General features: G+C 40.9%; 1 protein-coding gene across 3 annotated transcripts in view; it reads right to left on the reverse strand.

The window, feature by feature from the left end:
- Window positions 1–1,667: 1,667 nt before the first annotated feature.
- The window catches only part of CCDC30 (coiled-coil domain containing 30), a 140,720-nt gene continuing 125,422 nt past the window's right edge, over window positions 1,668–16,965 (reverse strand). The window contains exons 16-20 of one of the 3 annotated variants that reach the window (XM_055586181.1): window positions 15,716–15,857; window positions 11,029–11,165; window positions 9,702–9,816; window positions 3,336–3,403; window positions 1,668–3,088 (exon numbers count right to left, since the gene is read on the reverse strand). In XM_055586181.1, the coding sequence (XP_055442156.1) occupies window positions 2,917–3,088; window positions 3,336–3,403; window positions 9,702–9,816; window positions 11,029–11,165; window positions 15,716–15,857 (634 nt within the window). In that variant the 3' untranslated portion in view covers window positions 1,668–2,916. The remainder of the gene's footprint in view (window positions 3,089–3,335; window positions 3,404–9,701; window positions 9,817–11,028; window positions 11,166–15,715; window positions 15,858–16,965) is intronic. The other 2 variants (XM_055586179.1, XM_055586180.1) reach the window with 2 other exon arrangements.

Genomic DNA, 16,965 nt, shown 5'->3' on the forward strand with positions numbered 1-16,965 from the left:
GACCGTCTGAACCGTCATATGTGCGGCTTCTTACCCCCTTTCAGTAGTCTGGAGGCCCGGAAGCAAAAACCGTGTTTATCCTCAGCGCTTAGAACAGCCTGGCGTATAAGGCTTGTTCAGTATATTCAGCACTTTCTTAAAGTCAGGCACTAGTCTTTTAATTCCAGTTCTCCCACAAGCTTCCCCTTTCATCATGTCCAAGTCACTTACTGCAGAACAGCTAGAGCTTTTAAATGAATCTGCTTATAAATCACTCCCGGCTTCCCTTATTTAGAATAAAATCCAGTTCCTTACATATAAGACCTACATTACATTATCTGGCCACCTACCTGGGATTCTAGCCTGTTCTAGGTCACGGAGACTCGGATTCCATTTAGGGCCTGTTAACTGACTTTAATATTCTTCTAAATCTTCATGAGGGTGGGGAGTGGTCTTTTAGGTCAAGTCTCAGCTCAGGTCATCAGTCAGGAACATTGCACCCAATCTAAAGTAGCCCTCTGCCACTCTTTTGGATAGATAACTGATTTTCTTCATGCCATTCACCATCCGAAATTATATGGTTTCCCCGACTCACCAGCTGCTTCCCACTTGTTTAACTCCATGAAAATGAAGCTGGGTCCTTCCTAAAAACCGGGTTCCTTTGCAAAGCTTATGAATAACCTATCTAAAACGTTCCCTTTCTTGTCCACCTGTTTCCCTCAAGGTTGTGGGGTACCAAAGAAAAAGGGATTGAGACAGCAGGCCCTTGATGGACACTACTGTGTATAAAACCCTTTCTTATGTACCTGATTCCTTGTTTGTAGAAAGACTTGAGCCTCCTGGATCTTGTTGCAAAGAGCAGATCCAAACAGTTCCTAATGAGGGACATGAGGGAATGCAAAAACAAAGGAAAAGCAGTCACAGAATTGTAGTTCAGGGACTTCCCTGGTGGGCCAGTGGTTAAGACTATGCTTCCAGCACACACACGGGTTTGCTCTCCGGTCAGGGAACTAAGATCCTGTCTGCTGCACAGCGATAAATAAATAAAATTTAGTTCACTTTGTTGTACATCTGAAACTAACAACATTGTTAATCAACTACAATTAAATGTAAAAAAAAAATTGTATTTCAATGATAAAACAGAGCCTTAGTCCCTCCTCATGGGATATATGTAATAATCTGATACAGATCTTTGAGTGCTGCAGGAACTAAAGCCCTCACCCAGGTGGAGGATGGTAACTACCTTCTGAGAAGCCAGACTGGTGGGAACTAGAAGGTTGATGATTGAGATTCCTGGAACATCACCCTGTTACCTCACCACCAGCCAATCAGAAGAAAGTCATACGCCCTACAGTCATCACCCCCAAATGATGCCTTTAAAAACTATTCTCTGAAAACTAATGGAAAGTTTGGGTCTTTCCAGCAGGAACCACCTGTTCTTGCATGGCCCATGCAATAAAACTTTCTGTCCCCCCAATTTTTCTATTTGTTTGTTCTCACTGTTGTGCAGGCACAGGGACTTGGGTTTGCCAACAAAAAGTGAGACTTTCCTCATCTGTCTTCACAGGTGTGCCCACTATTGAATAGCACATAGTAGGGATTCAATAAATAGATTCAATGAATTGAATGAATTGGGTAAAGCTTGGATTTAATATCACAGCTATTATTTCCTGTATCCTGTGACCACCCTTTTGGTCTGAGGAAGCAAGGGTTACATATAAAAATTCAGTGTGTCTCAACTTAACAGGTCTTTTAAAATAACTTTTGTTTACTTTCCCTCTCGATTTGGTCTCCCTCATGAAGGTATAGAAGAAAGAGGAGGAGAAAATGGAGGGAAAAGGGGAGGAGGAGAAGGAGCAGCAGAAATCATCCTTCAGTATAGTTTTATACCAACTATTTAGAATAATTTTTTATATTGATAATATCCTATGTTGATGAGGTTACAGAAAAACTAGTACACCGAAACTGCTATTGAAAATAAATAATGATGTCTAAGTATTTATTAAGCTGTGACTAAGTGCTTCATACATGGTTCATTTTGTTTGGTCCTCACAACTCTATAGGATAGGAACCACTATTGCTCCCATTTTATGGATCAAGAAATTGAGGCTTGAGTTAAACTAATAGAAAGAATATGTTGACGCAATCTTTTTTAAAACAGTTTAACAAGTGATGTATCAAAACTATATATCATTTATATCCTTTAACCCAATCATGCCCATCTTGTAAATGTGTTTTCTGGATAACTCAAGAGAAGAAAAGAGCCACATTTACAAAGACTTGCATCACAGCAATAATCTTAAATAGTAAAAAAGTAGAAACAAATGTCAAACAACAGGAGAGTTTGTAGGACATGATAGGATATCATATGGTTACTAAAAGAATAATTATGAAGACTGTTGAAATATGGGGAAATGTTTTATGATATATTAAATTTAAAATCAGACTATGAAAATGAATATACAGTATAATCATTTAAAATATATACATTTGAATAAGAACCAGAAAAGGATAAATGAAAGTAGTTGTGTTAAAAATGTGGGCCTTATAGGTTTTTTTTCTTTCTCAAATATTTGCTTTAAGGCGATTACATTTGCTTTTAAATTAAAAAATAATACCCAAGATAATAAAAATAGATAGAATGCTGAATTAGCCGTGTATGTGCTCTGCTGAACAACAGCCTTATTAAACCAGTGAATTTATGTCATGACATTGATCAATACAAGGCATTTGAGGATACCAAAAAAACGTGAGAAATCCATTTTAGAACAGGTTTAATGAATTTGTCAACAGTTTTGAAGATTCCTGGTTGACGTCCAGTGAGGATCTGCCCGAACTCTTCTCCACGTCATGTCGCGCCTTCACACCCAGGCTTCAGTTTAGCAGCTTCAATCAGTCTATTTTAGACACGGATGATTTTCTAGATCTGACTTCGTCTTATTCTTGAATGAGATGTGTTTCTTTTGGGGAAGCCACATTTATGTATCCAGCTTTAGAATTCTGTGAGCATGAAAGGGACTCGAGGGACTTGGGTTTGCCAGTTTCTTCTAACCTCTGTTCAGTCACTTGAAGACTTCCAGCTGACTCTGCCAAACCTGTTCCTGAAAAACTAAGAAGGGCCTTATGTGAGGACCACATAAAATGGACTCTTTTCTGCCTGAAGTCTGGTTTAAGTCAGGATTCTGTCAAGTGTGAAGGTGAAGTGGTAGCAAGGGGAGAAGGAGTTACAAGAAGATTTAGATACTAAATATAGAGTAAATTACCTCTAAATACTATGCTTTCTCAGGCCAGCAACTAGAACTAGCTAGGCAGCCGTGACACTCAGGCATGCAAATGATGGTCTTGATTTTACTAACCTGGAGTCTGGTAAACACATGATTTTATTCAATACTTCAGATTCAGGGATGTCACAAATTGTTGTTTCCTTAAAAGAAAGGATGAGTATTAAATTATAATCATAGACCATTGGTGATATGTATTTTTTATACATATTTTTGGTTAAAAGTGTAATCCCCTCATACCCATTAGACTAGCTATCACCAAAAAGACAAGAGATAACAAATGCTGGAGAAAATATGGGAAAAAGGGAACACTTCTGGACTGTTGGTGGGAATGTAAATTGGTACAGCCACTGTGGAAGACAGTATGGAGGTTCCTAAAAAAATTAAAAAGAGAACTACCATACGAGCCAGCTGTCTCACTTCTGGGTATGTACCTGGCACAAGTGAAATCACTGTCCCAAAGAGACACCTGTCTTCCATGTTGAGAGGAGCTTTAGTTACAACAGCCAAAATATGGACAACTTAGGTGTCCATGATGGATGCATGGATAAAGAATATGTGTACAATATAATACTATTCAGCAAAATGAAAAATTTTTAATAAGGAAATCCTGCCATTTGTGACAACATGAATAGACCTTGAGGTCATCATGCTGAGTAAAATAAGTCAGAAAGACAAATTCTGTATGATTTTACATATGCTTGGAGTTTAAAAAAAAAACAACCGTCTTGAAATAAGAGACCAGATTTGTGGTTGTCAGGGATGGGGGAATTAGGTCAATGTGATCAGTGGTATGAACTTCCTCTTGTAAGAGAAATAAGTTCTTGGGATGTAATGTAAGACATGATGCCTACAGTACTGCATTGTATATATTGAAAGTTGCTAAGAGAGTAGAACGTAAAAGTTCTCGTCATGAGGGAAAAAAAATTGTACCTATATGAGATGATGGATGTTAACTAATCTTATGGTGGTGATCATTTTGTAATAAATACATATAATAAATCATTATATTGTATACTTTAAACTTAAATGTTTTATGTCATTTATATCATCAAAATTGGGGGGATAAAATCCCTAATATTTATGGAATATTTGACAGTTATACATCTCATACTTTTAACAGCAAAAAACCAAACAACTGGATTTTAAAAATGGGCAGAAAAGCTAAATAAACATTTTTGTCCAGGAAGACATACAGATAGCCAACAGGCACATGAAAAGATGTTGAACAACACTTAATTACTAGGGAAATGCAAATCAAACCCACAATGAGATATTACCTCATGCCTGTTAAAATGGCTGTTATCAAAAAGGCAAGAAATATCAAGTGCTGGCAAGGATGTGGAGAAAAGCAAACCCTCATACACCGTTGGTGGGATTGTAAATTGGTACAGCCACCGTGAAAAACAGTATGGAGAGTCCTGAAAAAATTAAGAGCTACCACATGTTCCAGTCCCACTTCTGGGTATTTCTCTGAAGAATATGACAACAGTAATTTGAAAAGTATATGTGGACTTCCCTGGTGGTCCAGTGGTTAAGAATCTGCTGCTAATGCAGAGGACACAGATTCAGTCCCTGATCAGGGAAGACTCTATATGCTGTGGGGCAGCTAAGCCTGGGCACCACAGCTACTGAGCTTATGTGCCACAACTACTGAAGCCCACCTCCGGAGCCCCTGCTCTTCCACAAGAGAAGCCACTGCAATAAGAAGTCTGTGCATCAGACGACAGAGTAGCCCCCGCTCACTGCAACTAGAGAAAGCCCTTGCACAGTACTGAAGACCCAGGGTAGCCTATATACATATTAATAAAGTTTTTTTTTTTAAGTTTTTTAAGAAAGAAAAGCTATGGCATTATTTACAACAGTCAAGATATGGAAACACCCTAAGTGCCCTTCAATGCATGAATGGTGGATAAAGAAGACTATAAATATATAAAGATGAAATCTTGCCATTTGTAACAACGTGGGTGGACAACAAGGTATTATGCTAAGTGAAATAAGAGAGAAAGACAAATACCATATGATTTAACTCATTTGGTTTCTTCCCTCGCAGCTCAGTTGTTAAAGAATCTGCCTGCAATGCAGGAGACCTGGGTTCAACTCCTGGGTCAGGAAAATCCCCTAGAGAAGGAAATGGCCACCCACTTCAGTATTCTTGCCTGGAGAATCCCATGGACAGAGAAGCCTGGCAGGCTACAGTCCATGGGGTCTCAAGAGTACAACACGGCTTGGTGACTAAACCTACCTTAATTCATTTAATTCATATGTGGAATAGTAAGCAAACAAAAATACACAGATAGATACAGAGAATAGAGCAGTGGTCACCAGACGGGAAAGTGGGTGAGAGTGAAATGGGCAGAAGTCTTCTACTGTATGGTGATGAATAGAAACTATAAATTTGTGGTGGTGAGCATGCTGTAGTGTATACAGAAGTCAAGGTATAATTGTTATATACATGAAACCTATATAATGTTAGAAACCAATGTTAGGGCAGTTAAGTTTAGTTGCCAAGTCGTGTCCAACTCTTGCGACCCCATGGACTGTAGTCTACCAGGCTCCTCTGTGCATGGGATCTCCAGGCAAGAATACTGTAGTGGGTTGCCATTTCCTTCTCCAGATCTTCCTGACTGAGGAATTGAACCTAGATATCCTGCATTACAGACAGATTCATTACCAACTGAGATATGAAGGAAGAAACCAATGTTACCTCAATAAATAAAATGATTTTTAAAATAATAAATGCCAGACTTTCTATGTTAGTGCTTTTCACTGCTAGCCTGCTTTTATTTTATTTTTTTAAATTATGAAAACACATTAATAGGAGACTTGGAAAATACAGAAAAAAGTTACATATAACTGCTAGCCTGCTTTTTATATCTACTTTTCTACATGGATAACCTCATATTAGCTGATGTAATCATTCCATTATATTTACCTATGTTAGCTTTTACTTAATACTCTCTCTGGTAAACATTTTCTATCCCTTTATAACATAAAAAAGGTTACCTGTTTTGAACTCCATGACCTTTTAAATTTTTATTTATTTGTTTACTTTTGGCTGCACTGGGTCTTCATTGGTCTTTGTGTGGGCTCTCTCTAGTTGTGGCAAGCGAGGACTACTTTTCATTGTAGTGAATGGGCTTCTCACTGCAGTGGCTTCTCTTGTTGCGGAGAACAGGCTCTAGGCTTCAGTAGTTGTAGCTTTTGGCCTCTAGAGCAGAGGCTTAGTTGTGGTGCATGGGCTTAAGTTGCTCCAAGGCATATGGAATCTTCCTGGACCAGGGATCGAACCTGGGTCCCCTGCACTGGCAGGCAGATTTTATCCACTGCACCACCAGGGAAGTCCGCCATGACTTGAAGAACTGAATATTCTTTCTTAGAAAAATATAGACCAAAACAGACCAGAGATGTGGTCACAGAGTATATAAGACCATGTCAGAAACTGGGAGTTTTACCCTGAAGACTGCAGGAAGTTCTTGCACAGTGTTGAGTCATCTGCTCAGACTACATGTGTTTTCTAAAGACCTCTTTGGCTACAGACTAAGAACTACAGGACTTACAAGACAAAGGCTGGGAAGATGGGAAAGGGGAGATGAGACATGTCTGTCCATGGGCCCTAATCCAATAAGCAGGATCTACTGTGAAGTATCCTGGGAAGAAAGGCCTCAGTTCAGTTCAGTTCAGTCGCTCAGTTGTGTCCAACTCTTTGCGATCCCATGAATCGCAGCACGCCAGGCCTCCCTGTCCATCACCAACTCCTGGAGTTCACTCAGACTCATGTCCATCGAGTCAGTGATGCCATCCAGCCATCTCATCCTCTGTCGTCCCCTTCTCCTCCTGCCCCCAATCCCTCCCAGCATCAGAGTCTTTTCCAACGAGTCAACTCTTTGCATGAGGTGGCAAAAGTACTGGAGTTTCAGCTTCAGCATCATTCCCTCTAAAGAAATCCCAGGGCTGATCTCCTTCAGAATGGACTGGTTGGATTTCCTTGCAGTCCGAGGGACTCTCAAGAGTCTTCTCCAACACCACAGTTCAAAAGCATTAATTCTTTGACGCTCAGCCTTCTTCACAGTCCAACTCTCACATCCATACATGACCACTGGAAAAACCAAAGCCTTGACTAGACGGACCTTTGTTGGCAAAGTAATGTCTCTGCTTTTCAATATGCTATCTAGGTTGGTCATAACTTTCCTTCCAAGGAGTAAGCGTCTTTTAATTTCATGGCTGCAATCACCATCTGCAGTGATTTTGGAGCCCCCAAAAATAAAGTCTGACACTGTTTCCACTATTTCCCCATCTATTTCCCATGAAGTGATGGGACCAGATGCCATGATCTTTGTTTTCTGAATGTTGAGCTTTAAGCCAACTTTTTCACTCTCCACTTTCACTTTCATCAAGAGGCTTTTTAGTTCCTCTTCATTTTCTGCCATAAGGGTGGTGTCATCTGCATATCTGAGGTTACTGATATTTCTCCCGGCAATCTTGATTCCAGCTTGTGTTTCTTCCAGTCCAGCGTTTCTCATGATGTACTCTGCATGTAAGTTAAATAAGCAGGGTGATAATATACAGCCTTGACGGACTCCTTTTCCTATTTGGAACCAGTCTGTTGTTCCATGTCCAGTTCTAACTGTTGCTTCCTGACCTGCATACAGATTTCTCAAGAGGCAGGTCAGGTGGTCTAGGATTCCCATCTCTTTAAGAATTTTCCACAGTTTCTTGTGATCCACACAGTCAAAGGCTTTGGCATAGTCAATAATGCAGAAATAGATGTTTTTCTGGAACTCTCTTGCTTTTTCCATGATCCAGCAGATGTTGGCAATTTGATCTCTGGTTCCTCTGCCTTTTCTAAAACCAGCTTGAACATCAGGAAGTTCACGGTTCACATATTGCTGAAGCCTGGCTTGGAGAATTTTGAGCATTACTTAACTAGCGTGTGAGATGAGTGTGATTATGCAGTAGTTTGGGCATTCTTTGGCATTGCCTTTCTTTGGGATTGGAATGAAAACGGACCTTTTCCAGTCCTGTGGCCACTGCTGCGTTTTCCAAATTTCCTGGCATATTGAGTGCAGCACTTTCACAGCATCATCTTTCAGGATTTGAAATAGCTCAACTGGACTTCCATCACCTCCACTAGCTTTGTTCGTCGTGATGCTTTCTAAGGCCCACTTGACTTCACATTTCAGGATGTCTGGCTCTAGGTCAGTGATCATACCATCGTGATTATCTGGGTCATGAAGATTTTTTTTTGTACAGTTCTTCTGTGTATTCTTGCCATCTCTTCTTAATATCTTCTGCTTCTGTTAGGTCCATACCATTTCTGTCCTTTATCGAGCCCATCTTTGCATGAAATGTCCCCTTGGAATCTCTAATTTTCTTGAAGAGATCTCTAGTGTTTCCCATTCTGTTGTTTTCCTCTATTTCTTTGCATTGATCGCTAAGGAAGGCTTTCTTATCTCTTCTTGCTATTCTTTGAAACTCTGCATTCAGATGCTTATATCTTTCCTTTTCTCCTTTGCTTTTTACTTCTCTTCTTTTCATAGCTATTTGTAAGGCCTCCCCAGGCAGCCATTTTGCTTTTTTGCATTTCTTTTCCATGGGGATGGTCTTGATCCCTGTCTCCTGTACAATGTCACGAACCTCATTCCATAGTTCATCAGGCACTCTATCTATCAGATCTAGGCCCTTAAATCTATTTATCACTTCCACTGTATAATCATAAGGGAAGAAAGGTCTAGCAGATGATATAAGCCAGGGAAGAAAGCAAGCAGGCTCCATCCTGGATTCAGAATACAGCTCTGCTTACTGAAGTCCCTCTGGCTGACTCGCTCAGCAGCCAGACCCTGGATCTCATCTGAATGTAGACCATTTGCTGCATCTCTCTGGACTTGGCTACTTGCCTGCCAAGACTTTTGTAACATAATTGCATTTCTCTGACTAAGATGTTCTCCTTAGACTTGACTCCTTGCCAGACCAGACTAGGTTCACTTTACCTTTCTGAGCCTCAGATGGGCTCATCTCTCAAAATGGGGATAGAATAATACAAGGCAAACAGGGTAGCTGAGAAGGAGGCATCTGTGTGAGGACATTTAACATACTCTCATTCTCAAATACCTATGGAGCACCTGTTCATAGATACAATGACACATGAGATGTAGCCCCTGTGCTCCAGGATGTCACTGCTGAGATGATGACAGAAGGGAAAAGGTGATGACAGTGCAGTGTGTTCAGGAAGAAGCTGAGGCACGCACGAAGTGTTTTGGGATCACATCGGAGGAGCCTGTCGAACAAAAACTGACCCAACGAAGAGCAAGTTGGCCAACAGCTGTCTCAGGGTCTGCTCCCCGGTGCAGCTGGTGAGCCTCTGCCAGAGTCCACCAAGGCCAATTTCAGACTACAGCTTCATGCAGAAGGTGAAGGGAAGAGAGAAGACAGCAGCCTTACCTCCCGTCTGTGCATCTGGATGCTCTTTATGATATGCTCTAGGAAATAAACCTCCTGTGTGAGCTGGAGACTATTTTTCTGTAGCTGCTTATTTTCTTCATCCAGGAAAAGTACTCTAAAAATGGCATAGATCAGAGGTGTAACTTAACATTTCTGGATCACCCAAAAAACTCTCTTCCACTTCCCACTAGCTCTGGGTCTTTGTCCACTGCCAGATTTTATAACCAAGTTTGCCAGAATAATTCCCACCCTATTCCAAAACCAAGTGAAAATGAGTAAGCATCTGGCTTATACACAGTCATTAAATAGAGAATAGAGACACACTCTATGCAAGAATACGAAAGGCACAGTTCCAGCCCTTGAGAAACCTAAGAAATGATGTGATCCCATTTAGGGGTGGGACTCTGCATACCTCCTAACGTTGTAGCCACACAGCCTGCATCTGGTTCTGATCTCAATCACCCCACGTTTTTGTTTCAGTAGTAGTAGTAGAAGTAAAAACAAAAGTAGCAGCAGCAGCCATTTTACCAGGTACTTACCACGTATGTAGGCACCGCGAACTATCTATACAGCACCTGCATGCTAAGTCGCTTCAGTCATGTGCAACTCTTTGCAATCCTATGGACCATGGCCCTCCAGGCTTCTCTGTCCATGGGACTCTCCAGACAAGAATAGTGGAGTGGGTTGTTTTGCCCTGCTCCAGGGGATCTTCCCAAGCCAGGGATCGAACCAGCATCTCTTATGTCTCCTGCATTGGCAGGTAAGTTCTTTACCACTAGTGCCACCTGGGAAGCCCATCTACACAGTAAACACTTAAAACTTTTCATGTATTAGCTCCTTTAATCCTCACAATGAGCCCATGACCATGAAATAGATCCTGTTATGAAGCCTATTTTGCAGGTAAGGAAACTGAGGCTCAGAATGGGGAAAGTAACTTATGTAAAAAGATAAAACCAGAAAGTCATAGAGCTGAGATGCCAGCCTTATTCTCTCTCAGTCTACCTTGATCCCATAGATGGCAAAACATAAACATGAGTGTCAACACACATACAACGGGATGGACCAGGATGAACACAGCTGGGTCCTTGGGAGGCAATCCTGCCATGAAAGAGCCTATCTGAATGCCCAGCTCACCTTCTCCATGATACTTTTCTCTTTAATTTCAAAACTTCTGCCACTTGTATGAACTGCTAAAAATAGCCAAATGGCAGAGAAACAGTTATGGGACAAGTCTGCAAACTCAAAGGACCACCTCTGGAATGATCTCTTTGTGGAGGGAGAAATATCCTCTTTGTGGAGCTCACAGGCCACTAGGGCAGGGACCTACCTGTTTTGGACAGAAAATAGTCTCCATTTGTTGCTGTCAATCAATAAGTCTTGTTCTGTGACCTTCTCCAGAAGTTTCCTTTTTTCTAGGAGCAGGATATCATTTTGGGTGGTGATCTGGTCCTGGAATGCCTTCTCCTAGGGATAATAAGTCCTCATAATTACCCCAGCAGGAGAAAGAATTACACATTTAAGAGCATCAGCCTGTGTCTAAACTCAACAGCAAATTATCTTGCAAACATCTTTTTCTCCTGTCTTCTTAGTCTGTCTTTACCTGTTTGCTGACATTGTCAGTTAGATCATTCCCCTATTTATCTTGGTTATTTTATGCTACGTATTTGTTTTGATATTTATTCATTCTTTTGGGTTAATATTTTTTAATGTCTGAACACTCAACTTCCAATAAGGTCCCAATGCTCTCATCTGTATTCTAATTCTATAGGTATCAAGTCACTAACAAATACAACAAAATTCTCTGAAGCTCCATACTGAGAAAGATTTCCATATAACACATTTCCATCTGCTTTGTAGTTACAGTCTTTTTAAGGTGAAGGAAGACGGGAATCTAACCACCTCACTTGAAAACCAGCGTCAGGGTTTCAGTTGCTTGGCATGTCAGCCAGGTATTGCAAGTACTCTTGCAGTGATGATGCTGAAATGATTTCTAGCTTGACATGTTTCATTTTCTACCAGCATCTTCCCTGAAAGCAATAACCAGTGAAGTTATAGCTACAACAGTACAGGATTACATTTTGTGAAAAAACACTAACACCCTTACATTGAGTCAGCAGATATTAGTAAATATCACAGTTGGTGAGGAGTTCAGAAGCTCACAAGTGTAAAACTGCTTTTCTCCCTTCACCAAGGACCTGTTAGTGGTAATAGGTGAGTTCCTTCTCCTATTTGTGTTTGTTCCCACCTTCCTTCGTGGGATGAGCATGAATGGGAGTGGGAGGAGAGTAAGGACTTCTGGCAGATGAAGCACATTGTTAGGAGGGGCAACTTTCTTTCTTTTAATAAGGTACTATTAATAATATAGATCATTCAGAAAAGACTGTCCACATATGTGGTATCTAAAAAAACTCAAACAACAACAAAAAACCAGACTCATAGATACAGAGAACAGATTGGATTGTTGGCTGCCAGAAGTGAAGTCCATGGGGTGGCAACTGAACAACAAGAGGCGGAGAGGGGTGGGCAAAATGCGTGAAGGTAGTCAAAGGTATAAATTTCCAGTTATTAATAAGTTATAAGGATGTAATGTACAGCGTGTGACTATAGCTAGTAATACTGTATTGCATATGACAAAGTTGCTAAGACAGGAGATCTTAAAAGTTCTCATCGCAAGAAAAAACATTTGTAACTATGGGTGGTGATGGCTGTTAATTAGACTTATTGTGATGGGCATATATACAAATATTGAATCATTGTGCTGTATAACTAAATAATGTAATAATGCTGTAAACATAATATTATGTCAATTATAATTCAAAATAGAAGGGAAGGAAGAAGAGAGAGAGAGGAAAGAAAGGAGGGAGGGAAGAAGGAAGGCTGTCCATCTGTTAGTCTATTATTAAGGAATTGTAAGGAAGGAGATTACAGCATGTTTTGAAGCTCTTCCATATTTTAAAGTCCTTCATCCAGGACCTTTCCGTGTCTAACAACAGTCTCACCTGTTACTATTTAAATACATTTATGGTAAGGATTCGGAGAAGGCAATGGTACTCCACTCCAGTACTCTTGCCTGGAAAATCCCATGGATGGAGGAGCCTGGTGGGCTGCAGTCCATGGGGTCGCTAAGGGTTGGACACGACTGAGCGACTTCACTTTCACTTTCATGCATTGGAGAAGGAAATGGCAACCCACTCCAGTGTTCTTGCCTGGAGAATCCCAGGGACAGGGGAGCCTGGTGGGCTGCCGTCTATGGGGTTGCACAGAGTCAGACACGACTGAAGTGACTTAGCAGCAGCAGCAGCATGGTAAGGATTGAGAGTAGAAGCAGCCACCCGACAAATAATAACCTCTACAGTTATAATTGGATTAGAAAGGAAATTGAGTGGGACTGGCTACTGACACCCTGTCCATCGGAAATACTGTATTTTTTTGGAATCAGGACACCTGCTGTAATAATAGGATAAAATATTTGTGGAAACCTGGTTTGGGTGGTCACACAGTCAGAGCTCTCAACTGGCTCACTGAATAAGAGAAGGCTGAAGGAACAAAGCACCCCTCCCCCAAGTGGCATTATTTTCTGGAGATTTTGTGCTTAGAAAGTGAGTCCAGGATTTGTATGCTTGGGGCTCTGGTTCACAGGCCCTAAAATAAGTAAAGTCAAGAGCTCTAGGTTTGTACCTCTGTGGTACATCTACTGATTAACATGCTTCTAAGAGATTTTATCATACCTCAGTCAGTAAAGAATCTGCCTGTAATGCAGGAGTCTGGGGTTTGATTCCTGGGCCGGGAAGATCCCCTGGAGAAGGGAATGGCAACCCACTCCAGTATTCTTTCCTGGAAAAAATTCCATGGACAGAGGGCCGATGGGCTATCGTCCATGGGGTCACAAAAGTTGGACCTGACTTAGCGACTAAGCCACCACCACCAAGAGATTTTACACTGAGAAGAAAGTAACATCTATGAAGATTTGTATGTGCCAGGAGGTCCCACTTTAGGCACTTTGTCTTTTAATCCTCACAGAAGCCTTTTGAAGTAGGGATTCACATTTTCATAAGAAAATGATGCAAAGGGCCTCGGGGAAGGGCACAGAACTACTAAGTAGCAGGGCTAGCCTTTGCATCCAAGCCTGTCCAAGGCTAACCCCAACCACTATTTCCTCGCCTCTGGTTACTTGCAGCCTCCAGTAAATTTCATGGAGACCTGTGACTCTTTGGGTAGATGTTCTGGTCCTCCAGGGCTGCTGTAACAGATTACCACAAACTGGGCAGCTTAAAACAACAGGAATTTGTTGTTTTAATTCCTACGAGTCTAAAATCAAGTTGTTGACAGGGTTAGTTCTGGGGGCACCGAGGGAAGAGTCTGTCCCATGTCTCCCTCCTCACTGATGAATGCTACCAGTCCTTGGGGCTCCTTGGTTTGTGGCTTCATTGCTCCAATCTGTGCCTCATCATCACATGGCCTTTCTCCCCTGTGTTCATACAACGATACTAGTCATATTGGATTTAGGGTTCATGCTAATCTAGTATGACCTCATCTTGACTATTTATACCTGCAAACTTCCAAATTAGGTCACATTCTTGGGTTCTGGGTGGCCATGAATTTGGGGGATATACTCTTCAACACAGTACAGTCAGGAAACATGCCTGCTGAAAGCAGGAGGCTAGTTTTGCCATGTAAGCTTGGAAGTGGAAGGCAGGCACCACCAGGAAGAATGGGTAGTGCAGAATAGGATGGTGGTATTTCTAGTGGGCCCGTGAATAAGAGCTGCTACTTTCTTCTGTTATACTTTCTGCATTGACTTCCTAACCTGGATCTGAGTCTTCAAAAGTTTGGTGAGTTAGTGCCAAAATAGGAGGGTACTGCAAAATCTAACTTGTTTTCCATTCTCAAGTAATAGGAGGATTAAAAAAAAAATTAAAAACACAACATTGGTGACCCATCTCTTATAATCCTCACATGTTTTATTGCAGTCATCGAGGGATTCTTCTTGTGGAGTCCTATAATAGCCCATGGAATGACTGACTTTACATCAATTGTTTTGGTATCCTTGGCACATAGTGGTGATATGATAAAAATTTGGTGGGTGTAGAAAGGAGTAATTTAGGACTGAGGACAATGTTTTCAAAATTCTGAAATGGGTTGGGGATCTCTAGAAGGGAAACATTTCTGGCCAAATCAGTTGCTCTCCCTTTTGAATTGATGTAGTTTATTGCTCTCAAGGCCATTCTGCATTGGGTCCCGTTCATCCATTCCATTTACTTTCTGCCAACACCAAAAAGTCACAGGGGCGACAAGACAAAGAAACCAGAGAGATTTAGAAAGCAGCCTGAAGGTGCTACTCAGATAGAAGAATAGGGGTCACCTGTTTTCATTGCCATTTAAAATGGACAGAAATGTTGAGGCAAAATGAGGGCTGCATAAAGCAGGAATGAGTTGTGGAGGCTGGTTTGGAAGTCTCAGCTAAAGGGTGATTAACATATACACTACCATATTTAAAACAGATAGCCAGTGGGAATTTGCTGGATGATGCAGGGAACTCAAACCAGTGCTCTGTGACAACCTAGAGGGGTGGGATCAAGTGCGAGGTGGGAGGAGGTTCAAGAGGGAGGGAGCATATATATACACCTATGACTGATTCATGTTGATGTATGGCAGAAACCAACACAATATTGTAAAAGCAATTATCCTCCCATTAAAAATAAATTAAAAAATTTAATTTTATATATATATATATATATATATATATAAAGAAAAGGCACTTTCATTTGAAGGCAAGATGCTAGCCCTAAGCAGCAGTGCAGAGTATTTTCAGTGCCCAGTTTGACCTAGCATCACTATGAGTCTTACATACTTTTGGGCAGGGCTTAAACAATTACTCAAACTGAAAAAGGGTGCAAAGAAAAGAAATGGAAACCTGGGCTATGAAGAAGCTACAAACACATTAACAATCAAGTGGGCTTCCTCCAGATGCCCAACACCAGCAGGACCAGTGAGTGCTCCACCTTCCCCCTCACCTTTTCTATTTGCTGCCGCAGGGCTCCAACCTCATTTTCAAGTTGTTTGATTTTCTCATCTCGGAGTTGTACTTCATCAACTAAACGATCCTTGATTATATGCAGCTTGACTTTGTAGTACTGATGTTTCTGATTATAGTTTCTACAAAAGTAAATTTAAATATAGGTGCACCTGAACACAGTGAAAATTTACTTTGCCTCCTCGATTAGCACCTTTCTTGGGGTTCCTCTTCTTGCTTTGTCAGGGTGGGTCCCAGAGATGAAGACTTGTCCTGCCTCACATCCATAGGACTTCTCACCCAAGTGGGGGAAATGGACCAAGTAGAACCTCCCCCATGACACCAGATTCAGTCATCCCCAACACAGGTAACTCCTTGACTTCTGATCCCTGACATCTAAAAATTTTGAATCCTACTCTACTGAGCTAGTCATTACTTTAAAATTTTCTGGTTCTGGGCTATACCCTTGAACAGTGATAGAACCCACTCTGTCTTGTCGATTTTCCAGGTAACTGGGTTTCTCTTGTCTTGAGTTTAGACTTCTAAATGCCAATTCTACCTAGATCTCTTCTCAAGACTTTTATTCTGATTCTGACATAAATTTAACTTACCACCAATAAATACATAAAAAGATGTTCAACATTATTAGTATAAAGAAAATGCAAATAAAAATAATGAGATACCTCTTCACACAGGAGAATGGCTAAAATAAAAAATAAAAGGTAATGAAGTTCTGGCAGGACTTCCCTGGTGGTCCAGTGGCTAAGACTCTGCTATGTAGGGGCTCCAGGTTGGGTCCCTGGTCAGGGAACTAGATCCCACATACCACAACTGAGAGTTTGCATACTGCAACAAAGATCAAAGATCCCACATGATGCAACCAAGACCTGGTACAGCCAAATAAATAAATACATACATATATTTTTTAAAGTATTGTCAGGGATGTGGAGAAATTGGAATACTCATATACTGCTGGTTGGACTGTCAAATGGAAAAAGTCTAGCGGTTTCTCAAATGGTTAAACATAGAGAATCATATGACCTAGCAATTCCATTCCTAGGTATATACCTAAGAGAAATGAAAACGTACACCCACACAAACACTTGTACATGAATGTTCATAGTAGCACTATTTGTAACAGTCAACAGGTGAAAACAACCTAAATTTCCATTAACTGATGAATAAATAAACACAATATGGAGTATCTGTATAATGGAACATTATATAGCTATAAAAAGAAATGAAGTACAA

This window comes from Bubalus kerabau, chromosome 6 (assembly GCF_029407905.1).
Source record: "Bubalus kerabau isolate K-KA32 ecotype Philippines breed swamp buffalo chromosome 6, PCC_UOA_SB_1v2, whole genome shotgun sequence".
In the NCBI taxonomy this organism is placed as follows: Eukaryota; Metazoa; Chordata; class Mammalia; order Artiodactyla; family Bovidae; genus Bubalus; species Bubalus kerabau.